This window comes from Sorex fumeus, unplaced genomic scaffold (assembly GCF_029834395.1).
Source record: "Sorex fumeus unplaced genomic scaffold, SorFum_2.1 ptg000041l, whole genome shotgun sequence".
Lineage (NCBI taxonomy): Eukaryota > Metazoa > Chordata > Mammalia > Eulipotyphla > Soricidae > Sorex > Sorex fumeus.
Window position 1 is genome coordinate 8,044,246 of NW_026606098.1, and position 19,778 is coordinate 8,064,023.

Sequence of the window (19,778 nt, forward strand, 5' to 3'; positions counted from 1 at the left end):
TCCGGTCGGCTTCCATAGAGAAAGGGAATCCACCATTGGCTCAGGTAATAAGGAATGAGTTCCAGGCATGGCTGGATCCAGGACCCCAGACCATGTGTACCTCTGGCTTTCACTCTTAGTCCCTCTGTCTTGACCTGTTGAATTGGCACTGCAGACTCGTGTTATCCCCTCAAACCAGCAACCCAAGCAAAGAGACTTGTTTTTCTCCACGACTCATCCAAAGATTGCAGAGAGGGATGTCCTTGGACAGAATGGGCCACAGGCAGGCATGACATCTTCCTACAGGGGGGACAGGGGAGAAGGAAGTCAGGAGGGACGTGAATATCCTAAAGAGGGGATCAGCTACAAACTTTGGAAGAGTGGATAGATAGATGTCTGCTAAGCACAAAGGCTCAGCGTTCCCCAAAGCTTGTGAACAAGAAGGGCAGTGTGGGGACATCCTGGATCCTCTGTGCAGTTAGATCAGCTGTGGCAACCAGTTAGTTATTGTGAATCAGAGTGAAGAAAAGGCTATTTGGAAAATGTGGGTGTCCTGCAGCCCCCAGGGACCTCTCCCCAGTGAGAAAGGGGGTGCACTCAGCCCCCCATTTACCCGCTCCATGCCCCTCCTGGCTTCCACTCGCTGTGCTCCCAAATTCCAGGAGCCCCTAAGATGGGCCAGGAACCCTGGTGGGGGCCCCAGCCTGGGAAGAGTCAGCTGCTCAGCAGAAGCCAACTTGGGAAGTGGGGGCCCTTCTGCCCCAGATTGGTTGGGATTGGCTGGGAGCCCTGGCAGGATGCAGGCGTCGGAGTGAGGGGTCAGAGGACAGGTCCTCGAGGCAGGTTTAAGGGCGGTGCTCTTGTTTGGGCTGGGGGCTGCTGTGAGCTCCCTTGGCTCAGTCCCCATATCCCCACAATTTCCTGATCATAATTGCTGGGATCCCCCCCATGCTGGTCCCCCATCAGCCTCATTTAGCGTCCACGTCACTGTCTCGCCCTTGGGAACCCTCTGGGTCACACGTGGGCGGGCGGGCCTGCCTGCTATCCCTGGCTGCGCTCACGGAGGCCTGCGGGGGTGGGGGTAGGTGGGCGGGGCCGAGACCCCCGCCTGTCCCGGCCTGGGAGCGGCCAGTGCGGCGCACAGGGATGAGGCGAACTGGGTAAGTGGAATGAATGGCAAGCGAAGGGACGACTGCTGCCCTGGGCAACGCCAGGTCCCATCCCTCTGCAGGACCCCTCACGTCACCCCTATTTGCGGGGCACAGATGCTCCCATAGCACCCCCCACCCGGAGGGGACAGGTGTTCCCACCTCCTCCCTACCTGGAGCTCCAGGACCCCAGACGGTCTGCGGACCGCGGCCAGCAGCCAGGCGGCCGCTGTCCAGCGGGGCAGGAGGTAACGTAGTGCGCCTGCGCGGGCTCACCGCACTCGCCGCTCCCCCCTTCGTGGGTTCTTTGGAGCCCCTGAGGCGCGCGCATGCGTTGTGCGCGCCGCCGCGTTCTCCCCGTGCGCCTGCGCCACGCGCGCGCAAGCGCACTGGCCACTGCCCGCGGGCCCGGCCGGCGCCTGCGCGGTGGCGCGGGGTGGGGGGCGCGGAGTGGAGGAGGCGGAGGAGGCGGCGGCGAGAAGATGGCGACTTCGAACAATCCGCGGAAATTCAGCGAAAAGATCGCGCTGCACAACCAGAAGCAGGCGGAGGAGACGGCGGCCTTCGAGGAGGTCATGAAGGACCTGAGCCTGACGCGGGCCGCGCGGGTACGGGCTGCGCGCGACCCCGGGGCGGGACGGGGCGAGCGCGCGCGGCGGGGGCGCGCGGCGGGGGCGGGGCGGGCGCGCGCCGGGACAGGTGTCTCCACCGCCTGCACGCGCGCAGGGCCCCCCTCGGCCGTACCTGGCGGGGCAGGTGCCGGCGTCGTCCGTGCGCCGGGTGTGAGACAGGTGCTCCGCGACGGCTGGCAGGTGTCCGCGTGCAGGGCGCGTGCAGGAGAGGGGCGCCTGGAGGGGACTGGGGGCACAGGTGCCCGCATCACCTGTACCCGAAGGAGACAGGGCAGTGCGCCAGGCGCCAGCTCCCCGACAGCCAGAGGGGACAGGACCGCTAGGGAGACCGGGTCACCTGTCAGCCACCGTGAGCAGGACGGACACCGCGGTGCCACTGGGATGTGCATGACACCTGTTCCCGGACAGGAGCCCCTGAGCACCCTTTCTGGAAGGACAGGCCCCCCAAGGGTTGCCAGTAGGAGGCAGGCGACTGTGGGTGAGGTTGGAGAACAGTTTATGTGGGGAGGGGAGAGGTGCCCGTGTCATGGGCAGGGAGACGGGACAGGTGCCCGTGTCACAGACGAAGGGGGACAGGTGCCCGTGTCACAGACAGGGAGAGGAGACAGGTGCCTGTGTCACGGACAGGGAGGGGGAATAGGGACCCGTGTTACGGGCAGGGAGAGGGGACAAGTGCCTGTGTCACAGATGTAGATGGACAGGTGCCCATGTCACGGACAGGGAGGGGGACAGGTGCCCGTGTCAGGAAGAGGGACAGGTGCTTGTGTCATGGACAGGGAGAGGGAACAGGAAGTCGTGTCACAGACAGGGAGGGGTGACAGGTGCCCATGTCACAGATGAAGAGGGATGGGAGCCCATGTCATGGACAGGAAGGGGGGACAGGTGCCCGTGTCACGGACAGGGAGAGGATACAGTTCCCATGGCTTTGGTGCTGAGGGATGACACACCTGTGCCATTTTCACCTCCCCCCCCCCCCCCCCCCCCGTCAGAGTCCAGAGGTGCCCACATTGCTGTCCGATTCCCACGCAGGCCCTCTGTGCCAGCTGTCGGGTGTGCCGGGATACGGGAGCGCTACCCCTTCCTGCCTCCTGTCCCCCTGCAACCCTGGACAGGCAGCTGGTGGCTCAGTGCTGGGGTGCCGGGGTGCTCACACACTCCCCTGACTTGGCGTGCTGGCCCTGACTGCCTCCTGGCCCAGCTCTGATGCCAACTCCACGTCTGGGCCTCCTGATCTCTTGATCCCTAGCAGGTCCCCTGGTGTTGTCACCATCCTTGCTGTGGGCCAGCAACCAGGTGGCGCCTCCCGGGGCTGGGTTGCCCATGTGCCCTCTTGCCACCCAGGCTCCTGTCTTCAGGACTTGGGACTGGGCCTGGATGCTGGCATCAGGCGACCCAGAGTGCAGCTCTGCAGGGGATGGGTGGGTGTGTTTCTCTGGCCCCCCCAAACCCCTGTCAACAGCTGCATTTCCCTGTCGTCGTTGCCCTGTCCCCATGTCGTGCAGAGGTGACTGTTACGTGAAGGAGCAGGGAGCAAAGGAATGATCGGTGGAGCTTGAGTGCATGTGGATGAAGGAATGAGGGAAGCACTGAATGAGTGCATGAATAGTTGTGTGAACAAATGAATGAATGAATGAGCAAGTGATTAAGAGAAGGCCCAAGAGTGAGTGAATGAATGAGTGAATGAATAAATGAATGACTGAATGAGTGAAGGGTGAATTGAATGAGTTAATGAATGAACGAGTGAAGGAATGAGTGTAGGAGTGAATGAGTGAAGGACTGGAGCAGATGGACAGGTAAACGGTGACTGACGGCATGAGTGCGTGTGTGACTGAGACCGAGACTGGGAGTGTGTATGGATCAGGGGATTAGGGGGCGCCGTGGGCAGACTGCATGTCCCACAGGGGGAAAGGGCAGCATTGTGGCCCTGCTGCTGGGGGCGCTGTGGCTGGAGTGTTGGTGCCGTCACCTGTGTACATGCAGGGGCCTCAGGCCAGGCCCTGGCACTGGAAGTCTTGGGGAGCAGGTCTGCGGAACTGTTCCCTGAGCAACTCTTACCAAGGGATGCGTGACTCCTAGGCCTGGTTCCATAGTCGGGGGTCTCTCCCCGGGCGTGGTTCTGTATGGGGGTCTCAGACACCTCCTGGGAACACAGCTCAGAGAACCCACTGGCCTGCTTCCAGAACATTTCAGGGGTTCCACTGTCTGGGTGTCTCCCTCAGAGTGCTGAGAGGCGTCCCCCGGACAGGGCTGGGTTTCGAGTTTGCACGTGCGTGCCTGCTACCCTTGGACTGTCTGTCCTGCTGAGCATGCATATACATGTATATGTGTTTGTGTGCACATACATGCATGTATTTCTGTGTGCATACATGTACACATGTATGTTGTGTGTGTACACGTGCCTGTGTACATGTTCATGCATGTAGCACATGGCACACATCTGTGTCGTGTGTGTACCACCTCGAATGCTGACACGGGTGCCGGGCACCGCCCCCATGCCAGCCACCCTGGGCAGGGCCTGCAGAACCCTTGCGAGGGGCAGGCTGGAGCCTGTGAGGGCAGCGTGGGGGGTACCTGCTGTGCTGACAGGTGGGAGGCATGTCCCAGACCCGGGTGTCCCTCCCATGCCCTGGACTGGAAAGAACCTCTGCCGCTGCGGTTGGGGTGTAGGTGGGACCCTGAGTTCAGAGTCAGGGCGAAGCCACAAGCCAAGGCGTCCCGAGTCCCTAGACACAAGAGTTGGGACACCCCTAAAGCCCTGCTGGGGTGTGGCCCTAGGGTGACTCACCACGCCGGGACTCAGGGCCCCTGCAGATGGGTACACTGAGGCACAGGTGGGACCCATATGGGGGTCTTGGGGGGCCCTGGCTTTGGGAGGGCTTCCCCAGAGCCTCGGGAAGGGGGAGGCAGCTCCCCAGGAGGGCGCGCACTGAGGGAGGAGCTGTCAGGAGCGAATGCTCCTTCTTCACCACTTTGGAGTGAGCGTCTGCCTCAAACTTGGGGAGCTGTGCCTGGCGTGACGTCTGTGGGAAGTCTGGAAGGTTCTGGAAGGACGTGCAGTTCAGGGAGGGTGGGCCGCGACCCCTCACGGGCGCCCAGCAGCAGATCAGGGTATGGAGCTGCCTGGGGTCCCCCCCATGCGCTTTTCCTCGGAGCCACCTATCCAGGGTCTGGTGGGGTCACTGGCGGCCCTGGTGTCCTGCAGCCCCAAGTGGGCAGTGGGGGGGACAAAGGTGTGCAAGTGTGTGGGGTTGCCGGGCCGGCGTCTGGGGGTCCAGGTGCACAAACACGGAAGCACTGGGCATGGCCCAGGATGCTGCGTGTCAATATTTACCCTCTGAAAGCGGCACGGGGCGGGGGCCCCCACTTCCTCCCGGGGTGCCACCTGACCGGCACCTGGACTCCTCCTTCTGTGGACACAGGCCTGGGGGTCCCGAAGGACTGCAGCAGGGTAGCGTGGGTGCATCTGGAGGGGGAGGGGAGCAGAGCTGCCCCTCTCCTTCCGCCTCTCGGGCCGTCTGTCCGGGTAGGGAGCCACCTCAGGAACCGGCTGTAGGAGAAGGTTTGGGCTCCATGTCCTTATGTACCCCGGGGCCAGCTCTGGGTGTGAGCTATGCAGGGCACTTGCTCTTGGGAGGAGTCATGGTGCTAAGCCAGTTGGGGAGTCTGGGGGTGCTTGGGAAAGCTTGGGGGCTGGGGCACCCCCACCTGCACTGCAGCCAGCTGCTCCTGTAGGGCTTCCACCTGGGTGGAGATGGGGGGCTGCCCATCCCCCCACTGGGCCGGATTTCCCCCTTGCCGTGGCACTTCATCTTCGACCTCGTGACTAGGGTCTTTCCCGGGACCACCCCATGACTGTTTCCCACGCTTGCCCTCACCTCCAGGGCTGGGCTAAGGGTGGTGCCCCCTCAGTGCCATGCCAGGCTGTTGGGTGTTTGTTGGCTTGGGGGCCACACCCGACGATGCTCAGGCTGACTCCTGACTGCACTCAGGGAACCATAGCATGTTCTGGGGACTGAGCCCGGGTGGGTGGTGCGCCAGACCAGCGCCCTCCGCGCTGTACTCCTGCCTCTGGGCAGAGATTCCCTCCAGCCCTGCCTCCGTGTGTTCCTGGAATCCGAGCATGAAGCCCTCCCTCTGCTGGGGGGGGGGGGGCCTGGCATTTCCCGGGACACGAGTCTTCCATTTAGGATGCGATTGTGCAATCAAAGGGATCCTGCACCTGCCCTGGGGCCCCTCTGCTGTGTCGCCCCCATCTTCAGCGTATTTGTGGTGTAAGGAAGTTTGAACGCAGGGCATGGGGGGGGGGCGTGTCTTGGTGCTTTGGGATCTTGTCCCTGTGGATTCCAGACACTTTAAGTGGGATTTTTTTCCAACTCTGGGAAAACTGGCAAATCCATTCATGGGCAGTGCAGGGGCTGTACTGTCAACTGGGGGTCCTTCCCATCTTCTTAGGTGCACAGGAGACCCTGGCCAATGACCCAGCACCCTGTCCATTTCCTACCTGTGAGAAGTGCTGACTGGCAATACCCACACACAGTGGCACTGTAGTCTGGTCACCCCGGGGGCTGCTGGCTGCAGAGAGAGACAAGTGCATAGGGCAAACCAGGAGTACTGCCTGCAGGAGGAGCCCCTGCCCAGGACTGCAGTGATAGCAGACTAGAGCACAGAACTGGAGGGTCAATTTGGGATCAGGTGACTCAGGGTGGGGTGGTGACAGGGTCTATCAGACACTCCTCTCCACAGCAGGGGGGTGGATGCGGTCCTTTGGGGTCTGGGCGCAGAGTTGGGACCAGCTGTCTCTTTCGGAGGCACCTGAAAAGACCAGGCATGGGGGCGGGGCGGGGCGTGTCAGAGCAGTGGGCATGGTCGAGTATAGTAAAGAGCAGGGGCGAGGTATGGGCGTGGCATGGTAATGAGCAGGGCTGTGGGCGGGGTGTGGGCGTGGTTGGGGAAGGGCTGTGTGTGGGTTGGAGCGGGGCGGTTGGGGGCAGGGCTGTGGGCGTGGTTGGGGAGCTGGGGAGCGGGGGCGGTGGTGGGCAGGGTTGGGGGCGGGGGTGTGGGCGTGGTGCGGGGTCAGGGGTCAGGGGTGTGGAAAAGTGGTGTTGGGTGGGTGAAGGGGACGCAGGTTGCTGCAGTGCCGCGTCCTAAGAGCTGTGCGTGTGATATCCTGAATGTGGGGGCCTACGAGGAATCCTGGCAGGAGGGTCGCAGGCACCCTCCCCTCGGGCCCTCTGTTTCACCTATGCTTCCCCCGCTGTGGACATACGTGCGGGGGCGGGGGCGTAGGGCGTGTCGGGGCGGCTCCCGGGGGAGTTTGTGACCAGCAGGATGGCGCCCTCTGGGGGCACGAACAGCAGGCGCAGTCGCACCCTTTGAACAGGGGGGGGGGGCGCAGATGGAGTATCAGGTTGGGGACAGGGAGAGGCGGGGGCCACGGAGTCCGTGGGCCGCCCGCTGCCCTGTGGCTTGAGGGTTTCCCCAGATCGTGGGGTGCGCTGGCCAGACCTCCCAGACCACAGCGACCCGTTGCATTAGCCGCAGCTGTAGCCTGTGGCCGGAACAGGGCTATCATCTGGCCTTTGTCTTATCTCCAGGTATGTTGCTCCAGGCTCAGCCTAGGAACCCCGCGCACCTGCCCGGGGACCCTGAGTGGAGGGTGGCACCTGCCTACGACCTGAGGTCCCCGGGGTTTGTCCCTACTGGGTGATGGAGTGCTGAAGGTGGCGTCTCCCAGGGCATGTGCCGAGATGTTCTGGAAGAGAGCAGCCAGCACCTATGCCCCTGTAGGGCCAGGCAGGAGGAGGCTGTTGTGGGCCTGTTGGAGGGTTTGGGTGCGCCCCCCCATCAACTCATTGCATCTGGGGTTATGGGGGTACTCTGGAGGCCCAGGGGTCCTGGCTGTGATCCCTACCTCCCCCAGTTCGATGGACTCCAAGAAGACCCATTTTCAGGTGAGGCCTGGCTCATATTGGGCTCAGGGCGGGAGCTCACAGCGGTCCCCAAGCTGGACACCATATGGACCTTGGTCATTTTAGGGACCCCCTTCCTGCGCTGTTGGGGGAACTGTGGGCAGGCCACTGTGTCCAGGGTGTGTGTACAGCCTGATCCCCCACCGTGGCCCATTTGGGTCCGTATGGGCTCCCCTGCAGACCCCTGGTTCCCCAGGTGGGGGTGGCCGAGCCCAGTTCCTGCCTGATGTGGGCTGAAGGGTCTGGAGTGCCGGTAGTACAGCTCCCGTCGGGCCCCAGGGCCTGCTGATGTGGGGCCACCTGAACGTTTCCCCAATTTCAGCCTGTGTTGACATGAGTACCTGGATCCGGGGACACAGGCTGGGGTGGGACAGCATGTGGGTGGTTTGGCCCAGACACATTCCCATCCGGATTCAGCAGCGTATTTGCAAATGGGGTGCTGGCAGGTGTTAGCAGGTGAGCCTGATGCGAGGTCCCCCCCCCAGGGAAGGGGAGGCCGTGTGGTGTGTGATGATGTGGGGGGAACTGGGAAGGGGGGCTGGGTCTCCCCCTCCACCATCTTTATTTTTTGTTTTGTTTTTAATGTTGGTTTGGGGCCACATCTGGTGGTGCTCAGTGCTGACTCCTGGCTCAGGAATCACTCCTGCCAGGGCTCAGGGGACCCTCTGGGATGCCAGGGATTGAATCCGGATCAGCCGCATGCAAAGCAAGCACCATCCCTGCTGTACTATGGTTCTAGCTCTTCCACCCATCTTCATCTGCAAGTGATGGTTGGTGCCTACACCCTTCCCAGGAACCCAGGAAGACAGCACCCCTAGGCCCTTCAACCCCTTTCCAGACAAGCTCAGAGTCCTGGGGATCAAGGGTGGCCTGAGGCACCCCAGCAAATGGGCAGAATGGAGCGACAGGGGCAGCCATGTCCCCGGGGCACCAGACGGGAGCCCTCAACACTCATCTCTCCCAGGGCACCGTGTCTATCTCCCCCAGACAGCAGGAGGGGGTACCCGACTGGTGGGTGCCAGACTCAGCACAGCGTTCATTTTTCCTGCACTCATGAACTGAAACAGTCGAGACACCCCCAGCTACCCCAGCACAGGTCCCCAAGGTGGGGGACAGGGACCCTGGAGCTATTTCACACCTTTTCTTTGCTCCAAAGAGAAACCCACCCATGTGCTCAGCGGCGTTCTGTGCAGCCCCCCAGTTCTAGAATATCTCGGTCCTGCCTGGCGGCTGTGTCTGGGTCAGCTGTGCAGGCCCCATGAGGGGGCTCGCATATGTCTGGACAGGACCCCGGTGAATGAATGCAGGCCCCCCGGTGTCCCAGACACTCGCCAGCTGCCTCCCAGCTCGTCCGGAGCGTAAATACAGAGCCAGCTACACAAACAGGACCCGGAATGCTTTAATCAGCCGGCTCGCCGCCGGGCGCCCGCTCCTGGGTGGCGGCGGCACAGATGTCTGTGGGGGGCGTGTGAAGGGTCCCAGGGTCTCAGCACAGCTGGCTCCTGGGGGCCTCGCTTCCTTGCCCACTGCTAGGCTCCGCCCTGGAGGGCCTGGTGATCTTGGCGAGAAGAGGGAGAAGGGAGGAGATGGAGGCCCTAGAGGGGCGCGTGGCAGGAGTGGGTCTGGGCACTCTCCCCACTAAACCCCAACTTCCTGTGGGTGCATGCTGGGCCCTCCTGCCTTGCGCCTCCCCATCCCCCAAGTCCCTTTGCCAGAACCTTCTATGGGCTCTTGCTCCTGTCTGGGGCGGGGTGCTGCTACAGACATTCTCTCAGGGAAGCTGACCAAGCCTGGATCTGGGGGCTCACCTCAGGGCACGGGGTACTTTGGGGGGCCCCCGGGTTTGAGGCCTTGTCCAAGCACCGAGTGCTCTGGCACCCCAAGGCTGGCAGTGCCGCCACAGCTGCCGCTGTGCCCTTTCTTGCAGCTCCAGCTTCAGAAGACCCAGTACCTGCAGCTGGGACCCAGCCGCGGCCAGTACTACGGTGGCTCGCTGCCCAACGTCAACCAGATCGGAAGCGGCGCCGCCGACCTGCCCTTCCAGGTGAGCCGGGGCCGCCCCCTGGACCGAGACCCCCCAGCTGGTGTCGGGGTGCTGGCCGCAGAGCTGGTGCCTCAGCCAGAGACAGAGCCCAGGCCACCCTGTGCTGACAGGCAGGCCCGGGGAGGCCCGCCCCACCCAGCCCCGCCCTCTGGGGCAGGTCTGAGGACCCCGCCCTGGCTCAGGGTACACCCCCAAGGGGACCGACTCTGTTGCTGATGACCAGGGAGCACCGACACTGACCCGGGTGTGTCTGTGGCGTCTACCTCTGGGCTCCCCACTCCAGCCCCCTTTTCTCAGGGTCCCCCAAATCCCTCTTCCCCTCCGGGACAGCGTCCGTGCACCCACCTCCAGCTTGGCCCTGCCGGACCCTCGCGAGTCCCCTGGGCCCCCAAGGCAGGGAGCGTCTCAGTGTCCGTCTTTGATTTTCAGCCCGGCGGATTTCTGGGGGACGCCCTGGCAGCGGCTCCAGTTTCTCTGGTAATCGAGCCCCCGGGCTGCTGCCGCGGCTCCATAATGTGCTTGGCACAGGGTGCCTCCCCCATGGCCGCCGGGAGACAGGCAGGGATGGGCGGCCCCAGGCTCCGGGCATGCGCCCGACGCTGCATGACCCGCGCGCCAAGCCTGAGCCCGGCGGGCTGTCCAGCGCCAGCCCCGCCGGCCCTGCTTGGCCGCCTGTCCCCCCCCACCCCCCCCCAAAGCAGAGCTGCCTCAGTTCTGCCGCCCCCACCCCGGGCGCGGAGATGGGGCAGGACTCCGGCTGCTGGCATCGTGCCCGGGGACGGCGACAGCCTCGCCCTGGGGCGCCTTCTGGAGGGAAGCGGCTGCTGCCCGGAGAGGACATAAGAGCCCTTCAAGGGCCAGATGGCTGGCGGGGGGGCGGGAGGGAGGAGGGGGGCGGGTCCAGAGCTGGCACGGCCGCGGCTCCCCATCAGATGGCGCCGGGCTCCGAGCTCAGAACCGAGCGAGCTGCGCGGGCTGGAGGGACACACATCTAGCCGCGGGTGCCCCAGCCGCCTGGGCGTAGCTCAGGTGGATGGGGAGCTGGAGGGGGGCGAGGGCTGTGACCCCCTACGGACTAGGCCGGGAGCCCCGCCGGGGATGACGTAGGTGGGGACTGGAGGGCGGAGGCCCATCAGCACCTAGTGAGGGCGAGGGGGGCCGGCTGCCTGCACCCCTGGCACCCTGGCCAGCCCGTCGGCTCGAGCTTCCGCCGCTCTGCCTGGCCCGCGCATGCCCGCCGTGCTGCACGCCTGCCGCCCACCGGCGCCCAGGACCCCGAGCAACCCCGCCCTGCCGCCCGTGTGCAGGGCGATCGGGCAGACACAAGGTGTGTTCGCCTGCGTAGATAACCACCATCCGGGTGTCTCTCCTGCCCTGCCCCCGCCAGACCCCGTTCCAGTCCTCAGGCCTGGACACCAGCCGCACCACCCGGCACCACGGGCTGGTGGACAGAGTGTACCGGGAGCGCGGCCGGCTCGGCTCCCCACACCGCAGGCCCCTGTCCGTGGACAAGCATGGGAGACAGATATCCTTTCATGGGGTCCTCTTGGCCACTGTTGGTGGCCAAGTCTCTGCCCGGGCTGGGTGCTGGCCTCCAGCCCTTGGATAGCATCAGGATCTACTGGGAGGACTTCTGGAGGCAGCGGCGCCACACTTGGTCAAGCGAAGGATGTAGAGAGGGCTGCTGAAACAGGTGCCCATGGTGAGGGTTGGGGAAGGCAAAATTTGATCAGCACGTGGGGACCCTCCCCTTGGAATCTGAATGAGGTCCCTCGGGGAAGATGTGAGTAAGGGGCGGGGTCTTGAGGGGCCAGGCCAGGCTGAAAATCAGTTCCCTAAGCTCTGAGCCCACCCTGCCCAGTTGAGTCAGGACTGGGGACCCTTAGGGGGGTGTGCACAGCCCACGCCTGCTTGCAGCCCTTGACTCTGGCGCACACTGACAGCTGTCCCTATGGCACCGTGTACCTGTCACCTCCTGCCGACACCAGCTGGAGAAGGTCAGCACCCAGTGAGCCCCTGTGAGACCCAGGCCAGCATCCAGCCTCTCCCCTGCCTTGCCAGGCTGCCCGGGGCAGGGGGCAGGGGCGGTGCATGTGCGCGTCATGGGGGGGCAGGGTGTACACTTGTGCATTGGGAGCCGTGAACGTGGGCGTTGGGGACACGTTCCCTTTTACTCCTGAGGGTCCAGTCCGGGCCATGGGGATGGGGCATCAAGACCCTGTGGAGGGACTGGAGTGATAGCACAGCAGGGAGGGTGTTTGCCTTGCATGCGGGCGACCCATGTTCTATCCCCGGCATCCAATATGGTCCCCCAAGCACCGCCAGGAGTGATTCCTGAGTGCAGAGCCAGGAGTAACCCCTGAGCTTCGCCGGGTGTGACCAAAATGAAAAAAAAAAAGATCCTCCGGAGGGCACCCCAGTGGCCACCTTGTGTGTGGGGCGCACTGCTCCTTGCCATGTCCCTGAGGCAGAGGTCATCTGCTAGCTCCGCCACACCTTGCAGCTGTCCCATGGGCGACTAGAACCTTCTTGTTACGCTGCGAGTATCCCACTGTCTCCCCCACAGCCTGTAGCAGAGCCCCAAGAGACGCTGGGGATGGCCCTCCAGCGTGGGGAGGGGCTGACCCCGGGGCCCCTTCTGTCCCCCAGGACCAATTCAGACTCGGCCCTGCACCAGAGCACGATGACGCCTACGCAGCCGGAGCCCTTCACCGGGGGCTCCCAGGACGCGCACCAGAAGAGAGGTACGTCCCCACACCCCCCGCCTGCCCGCCACGCCGAGGGTCCACGTTTCCAGCTCCTGGACCCAGGAAGGACGACTGTGGTTGGGGCCAGGAGAGGGGTGAGGCCTTCGGACATGGCACTCCTTGGATGGGGTTTTGAGGGATGCCTAGGCATTTTCTAGGCAAGGCTCCTCAACTTCCGGTCATGGACTCAGGTCGGCCCGTAAGTGGTCAAGCAGAAGGGGTGCAGGTTTGTGAACCCTTGAGCCTCAGCCCCGTGGGCCCGCTGTCGAGCTCAGCAGGACCCAGCCTTTTCCCAGGGCCCACTGTCCAGAGCCCACCTGCGGGCCGCCCGTCGTGCCCAGGGACCAACGCGGGTGCCTGCCCGAGCTTACTCCGCTCATTCAGGACATAAGGAGTACCAGCAGAAAGACAGCAGGGAGGGAGGGCGCTCGCCTGGCACACTCGCCTGGCATCCCACAGGGTCCCCCGAGCAGAGCCAGGAGGAAGCCCTGAGTATCTCTGGGCGGGCAGGGGCAGGGTCGCAGGGCCTCCCCCCGGGCCCCCCGGCTCTAGAATCCCTTCTCTGCCCGGCACCCAGTGTTACTGCTGACCGTCCCCGGGATGGAGGAGACGGCGGCGGATTCGGACAAGAGCCTTTCCAAACAGGCGTGGGACGGCAAGAAGGTACGGGCTGCGGGGCTGGCCCGCCGCGCGCCCCTCCGCCCCTGGGGAGCCTCTCGCACCGGAAACCCCGCCAGCAAAGGGAGCACGCGTCGGACATGGGGCAGGGAGGCCATGGCACAGCCCAGCCTGGCACTGGCCTGACGGGACCGTGCCTGGGACCTTGTGCCCCGCGTGCACAGCTGCATGCTGCCCCGGGGGCTGGCGGGCACCACGACAGCACCGACACCCCGAAGCGGTAAGAGGCGGGGCCGAGGGGCGCAGGCCCAGTGCCGGGTAGCTCAGTGGATGGCGCTAGGGCCACACCCGCCCACACACACACACCCAGGGTGGACCTGACCCCGGTGGCGCGTGCGCCTCGTACCGCTTGTGCCCCAGCCCCTCCTCCTGTCTCTCAGGCAGGGACCCGGCCCAAGTCCTGCGAGGTCCCCGGAATCAAGTAAGTGGGCGGTCCCCGTGTGCTTGTTGGGGCTCGGGCACCCCTCCTCATCCCCGACGCCCCCGACCGCCGCCTCCAACTCACCTGCGCCCTCTGTTCCCACCAGCATCTTCCCGTCTGCTGAGCAGGAGAACACCGGCACCCTGACGCCTGCCCCTTACAACACGGGGGGCTCCCTGCCCGACCTGACCAACATCCACTTCCCCTCGCCCCTGCCCACCCCTCTGGACCCCGAGGAGCCCAGTTTCCCGGCGCTCAGCAGCTCTGGCAGCACCGGCAACCTGGCGGCCACCCTGACACACCTGGGCATCGGCGGCGCCCAGGGTAGGGCGGCCCCCACATACCCCTAGGCTGTGGCCTCCGGCGTGGTCACCCCTGTTCCTCCAGGACCAGCCCTGTCCCTAGAAGCCTCCCCAAGTCAGGACTGCCCTCACTGGGCCCCCAGGTCCAGACACCCTGCATTCTGCTGCCTTGCCCTTGTTCCCTGCAACCCTGGGGTGCAGCCATATGGGGGCGGCCGGGAGCGGTTTGGGGGCTATTGCCCCACACCCCGGCTCAGCTCCTGGCGAAGAGCCAGCAGCAGCAGCTGAGGAGCAGACTGTGCCCCACACACCTCGTGCCCAGCCAGCCGCCCCCACAGGCGTGGCTTTCCCAGGCTTAGACGCCAGCCAGCACCGCCCCCTCCAGTCCTTGGAAGCCCCCCAGCGCACCCTGCCACACAGGGGAGTGCGCTGGGCCCAGGGTGGCGGGGGGGGGGGGGGTGGTGGCTCCGGACTCAGAAGAACACAGGCCAGGCCTGGGAATTGCCACCTCCCCTCGGCCAACCCCGCTGGCTGTGAGTGGTACTGTGTGCACTCAACATGGGGTGACGGGAGGGAGGGTCTGGGGCGGCCTGTGTGTCTGGCCTGAGGAGGAACCCCCCATCTGGCTCTCACTCAGCCAGTCGGCCCTGCTTCATGCCTTGGGGCATTAGGGGCTGGGGTCGCGGGAGACCAGGGAGTGTGGGCACACCCCGCCTCCCAGAACGCTTGGGGGGCATTGCGGAGCAGGTGTGAGTGACAGCCGTCCCCCTCACAGGGCTTGGTACCCCCAGCACGTCACCGCAGCATGGCCCAGCTGGCGTCACCCCGCTGTCCCTGAGTGCCGAGGTCCGGCGACCACCAGCCCAGCCTGTGTCTCCCAGCCTGTCCCCACTGTCGCCCATAACGCAGGTGCGCAGGGGTGGATGGGGGAGGTGCAACATCCCCCGCATGCTCCTGTGTTCCCTAAGGGGTCTTTTGCGGGGGCTTCACCACGGGCTGCTTCATCTGTAGAGGTGGGGGGTTGGCACGTGGTACAAGCCCTTGCCTGCCCCGGGTTTCTCGTGACCAGGGCCCCCCTCCCCTTGAGACGGTGTCCATCCTGCCCACCATGCCTAGGAGCTCCCAGTAATGCTGGTCACCCGGGCTTCTTGGGGTGCATGTCCAGCGCTGGGGTCACACTGCCTCTTCTGGGATGAGGCTCTGAACCCCATCTCCCATTTCTGGGAGCCTCCTGAGGGTGCCCCATGGGATGCCCCCAGCCTCTTCACCTCGCCCACCCTCCCACCTGCTCCTGCGTCTCAGTGGGCCCCCTCCCCCGCCGCAGCCTCCCTCCCTGGGCTCCCTCCTCCAGAAGCTGCAGCTCGTAGTGGGGGTTCCCCCCCCCACCCGCTGACGTCGCTCACGGGCGCCCCACCTACCCGCCCCGCAGGCCGTGGCCAGGGACGCGCTGAGCCTGGAGCAGCGGCTGCCCTACACCTTCTTCGCCCAGGCGGGCTCCCCGCCGCCGCAGCCGCAGCCTCCGCCGCCTGCCGCGCAGCCGCCCCCGCCCCCACCCCCGCCCCCGCCGCCCCCACCCCAGGTGCCCGGCGCGGCACCCCCGGGTGGCCCCCTGATGCCCAGCGCCAGCCTGACCCGGGGCCCGCCGCTGCCCCCGCTCGTGGTCACAGTCCCGCCCTCTCTCCCCCAGTCGTCCCCAGAGAACCCCGGCCAGCCGCCGCTGGGCATCGACCTCGCCTCGGTAAGCCCGGCCCGCAGGTGCGGGTTGGGGGTCTCATCCTCAGCGACTCGACTCGCAGACTGTCGTGGGAGACCCCACCCGAGGGACTCTCAGGGCCCTGGGGGAAGGGGCTCGGGAGGGTCTGAGGTGAGTGGGCGGGAGTGTAGAACTGAACTTTGGACACCAAACTGGGGGGGGCGGGGATTTGATCCCTGCACGGCAGACTCCAGGTTCCCAGGGGTCAGGAATGACACCAGGCCGGCCTATAGGGGTGTCGCTGCTCCCGTGGGACCCAGCCCCTACCCTGCTCCATCGGCTCCACGTCAGGTCGGGGCCAGGATGTGGCAGCACCCCGAGGGGTTGGTGCTCCTCAATGACAGTAACAGGTTTCAGGGCAACAGGAGAGTAGGAGGCGGGACTGCCAGCGGGTCACTGGCCTTTCCCTGTGCGTGTGGTTGTGAGTCGGTGCCGTGTGCGTCAGTGCGTGCGTCCGTGCCTGCGTGTATCCCTGCGTGTGTGGTACCGCGTGAGTCCGTGCAGTGCCTGGTGCGAGTGCGTGTGGGACGCCTGCCTCCCCTCTGCTGGCACTCTGAGACAACCTGGGACGGAGCGACGTCAGTACCCCAACTCCTCCTAGGGCTGGATCCCCCGGGGGGCGCCTGCTGGGGGGCCAGTGAACCCGTCCTGAGCGCTTGTCCCCTCAGGCGCCCGCTCTGCAGCAGTACCGCACGAACGCTGGCTCCCCAGCCAACCAGTCCCCCACTTCGCCCGTCTCCAATCAAGGCTTCTCCCCCGGGAGCTCCCCGCAAGTAAGGACAGTGACCCCGCCCCCACCCCCATTTTCCCACTTTGCCCCGCGGAGGACGTGGCTGGTGTCGTGTCCACTCACCAGCACAGCCCTCCCGGCCAGACATGCCGTCCCCTCTGGCCTGGCAGCCCTGCCCAGGTGCGGTGAGGTGATAAGCACCTGTCCCCCACCCCAGACGCAGCTACCAGACCCGTGTCTGACCCTCCTCACGGCTACATACGGCCTTATTTCTCAGCAATCTCTCTGGCTGGGGGCGCCCGTCCAGAACCTTCCACCAGCACCTGCCGCAGACGCCGGGGCGCTCACCATCCCTGGGACCCTCTACCCCCAGACCGGAATCCTAATCCTGGCCACAGAGACACGGGGTCCCCCTTCCTGAAGGGCCTTGGGCACCAGCCCCTCAGCTGCACCCCTACCCCCGGGTGAGGGTGCAGGCCCCCGGTGCTCCCCCAGAGACTGAGGTCTGGGCAGTGCCTGGGCCGTGGGGCCAGCGGGGGTCGGGGCCTCACCCGGTGGAAGGGGGCCGGGGAAGCGTCCCCACTAGGCCTTCAGGTCATCTCTGCCCGCAGCACACCTCGGCACTGGCTGGCGTGTTCGCTGATGCCTACTACGAACAGCAGCTGGCGGCCCGGCAAGCCAACGCCCTGTCCCACCAGGTGAGGACGCCCCCCGCCCAGTCCCCCCTTCTCCCTGCTCAGGGGCCAGCCGGGCCCTGACACATGCGCTCCGCAGCTGGAGCAGTTCAACATGGTGGAGAGCGCCATGGGCCCCAGCGGCCTCTATGGCGCCAGCCCAGCCCTCGGCTACTCGCAGGCGGCGATGATGGGGTTGGCGGGCAGCCACGGGAACCTGCCCGATGCCCCGCAGCTCGGCTACCCGGGTCCCGGCGGGATCCCCAACATCATTCTCACAGGTGAGCCTGCCCGCAGCCTCGGAGGCTGTTCTGAGACTGCAGCGGTTCCCCACTCCCCCCGCACAACACCCCATCTCGAGGTCCTCCGGGTCTTGCGGTGCTGTGAACCCTCTGGGTGTGGGTAGAAGCCAGGGGAGCACCCAGGAGTGCGGGCTGGGAACAGGGCAGCAGAGAGGCGCCCCCCTGAACCGTGTCCCGTGTCTCCGCCCGCCCAGTGACTGGCGAGTCCCCGCCCAGCCCATCCAAAGAACTGGGCAGCTCGCTGGCGGGGCTGGGAGACGTGGGCTTTGAGGCCGATAGCCACTTCCCGCTGGACGAGCTCAAGATCGACCCCCTGACCCTGGACGGACTGCACATGCTCAATGACCCCGACATGGTCCTGGCCGATCCGGCCACCGAGGACACCTTCCGGATGGACCGGCTGTGAGCACAGCCCGTTCCCTGCGCTCCCGCACCGCTGGGCGGCTCTGCCCCGCACCGCACCGCACGGGCTGCGCCTGTGCCCCCGCGCTTGCCTTGCCGTCCCCGCGGACCCTCCCCGGGACCCTCCTCGCGCCAGGCCCCGACGGCTACAGGCCTGGGGGGACAACCACCGACTGTTGCCAGCCGTCACTGCCGTCCCCGCCCAGCGCCCCATCCACGGCCACGTGGGGCCCAGCTCGCGCGGGGGGAGCGTCTGGGGTGTGTTGGAGGCTCCTGGCGGGGGAGGGGGTGGGGGTGACGACTTGCTACCCCCGCCTCGTTTCTGTTCTGTGCGCCCAGGACTGATTTCAGGAACGGGGGAAGCGTGCCAGGGCCATCTCATCGTGATGTTCCGTTTGTCTCGGGTTTGTGACTAACGCTGCGGGGGGTCGCGGGGGGGTGGGGGGCCCTACGCCCCAACTGTCCTCCTGCCTGTCAGCATGTTGTAACCCAGACCCCCCCACCCCTGCGCACATTCTGAAGCAAACTGGAAATTTCTGGACCCCGCGGGTCTACAGGTGGGGCCAGGTCAGGCCAGCCAGGATGAAGTTGCATCTGTTTGCGTGGGTCTCCCGAGACCCCGCCCCGCTGGGGGCTGTGAGGGAGTTCTCATCCCCGACCCCGCTGTGTCGGAGCAGGAAGCCCCATTGGTGTCTGGTGGGGGGTCCCTGCCACATGTCCCCAGGGGGTGACCCCAGCATTTGGCCAGGCTATTGGCCCCCTGGCGTGAGGACACCCCCTCCTTGACTGAGCTGCCCCTCCACCGTCTGGGTGGGGGTGCTGAGCTGGCCGGCAGGGGGGGCCAGGGGAGCCCCATTTTGTTTTGTTTTTTAAAAAACTACGTGTATATAGAAGAGTTTGATTACATTAGACTTGTATGTAGACCTTTTTCTAAAAATGGCCTTAATAAAAAGACGAGCAACCTTCCTGCGCAAAGTGAGCCCCGGCCACGGGCCCCCACCCCAGCCCCGCTGCGCAGGGGGGAGGCTGCCAGGCGGGGGGCAGGCAGGACACAGCCAGAGGCCACCGCAGCCCGTTCCCGGGCCAGCCTGTGCGACTTTTCAATGTTTTCCACTAAACACTTTTGAATTTCCAAGACTTTCTTCAACCAGAGCACCCGGAGGACTTGTGAAATACTGTGATTTCAGGGTGAGCCGTGCCGTGAGGGGGGCGGAGCCCCCCACCATGTACATAGATGCGCCACCACCTGCATCCCACTCCCTCACTCGCTGGATCGCTTCAGGGGCTCCAAGCCCCCTTCAGTCAGTGCTGCCCGTCCCCACCGGGTCCCACAGCCCGCCACCTCTTGGCCAGGGAGCAGGGACCACCCAGAGGCGTTGTTTGCCTCAGTTTACCTCTGTGCTCTTCATCCCGAGGGTGGAGTCAGGGCCACAGTCTGTACCCTAAGGTCAGGCTGGCGTGGGAAGGGGAGAAAGGGGGTCCCATCTCACCCGGGCAGTGGCCCCGAGGGACACTCAGGCCGACTTCCTCTCCCATGTGCTCTCTGGGGCGCCCTGCCCAAGACACCCCAATTCCCCTGCAGAAAGCTCAGGGGGGCATGTTGACCCCTCTGCAGAATTTGGGGTCCCCCAGCCGGCAGCATGCAGAAACTGGCTGGACCCCCTCTGGGTATGCATGCGTGTCAGGAGGGGCCTTTCCTGGGGGTGATGCCACCCCAGCCCTCGACGTGGCCCTCAGGGCTACCTGAGATGACCCCCTCCACAGCACCCCCGCCTGCTGCCTCCCCCCAAACTTCCCTCTGCTCCTCCCTGCCAGAACCTGCTGGAGGGTTTCCGGGTCTGGGCTGCCGCATCATGCCTGATTCTTGGAGGCAGCCCAAGGCGCCCCGGGGGGCAGTGGTCGGTGCAGCCAGGGCCACTGTCCATCTGTTCGTATGTCCACCCAGGCTGCGTCTGGGGCAGAGTGGCCTGTCCTGCACTCAGGAAGATGGAAGCTGA

General features: G+C 65.3%; 1 protein-coding gene across 2 annotated transcripts; it reads left to right on the forward strand.

The window, feature by feature from the left end:
* The first annotated feature begins 1,549 nt into the window (after positions 1–1,549).
* CRTC1 (CREB regulated transcription coactivator 1) lies at positions 1,550–18,022 on the forward strand. 2 transcript variants are annotated; one of them, XM_056119349.1, is made up of 15 exons: positions 1,550–1,735; positions 9,656–9,772; positions 10,202–10,249; positions 11,160–11,297; positions 11,708–11,769; positions 12,422–12,516; positions 13,097–13,182; positions 13,578–13,618; positions 13,725–13,942; positions 14,696–14,829; positions 15,350–15,658; positions 16,342–16,446; positions 17,015–17,101; positions 17,178–17,358; positions 17,574–18,022. In XM_056119349.1, exons 1-15 carry the CDS (start codon positions 1,610–1,612, stop codon positions 17,783–17,785), a joined length of 1,959 nt encoding a protein of 652 aa, XP_055975324.1. In that variant the 5' UTR covers positions 1,550–1,609; the 3' UTR covers positions 17,786–18,022. The 2 variants fall into 2 exon arrangements, with proteins under 2 accessions (XP_055975324.1, XP_055975325.1); XM_056119350.1 differs by lacking the exon at positions 10,202–10,249 and having other exon boundaries at positions 1,551–1,735.
* The last annotated feature ends 1,756 nt before the right edge of the window (positions 18,023–19,778 follow it).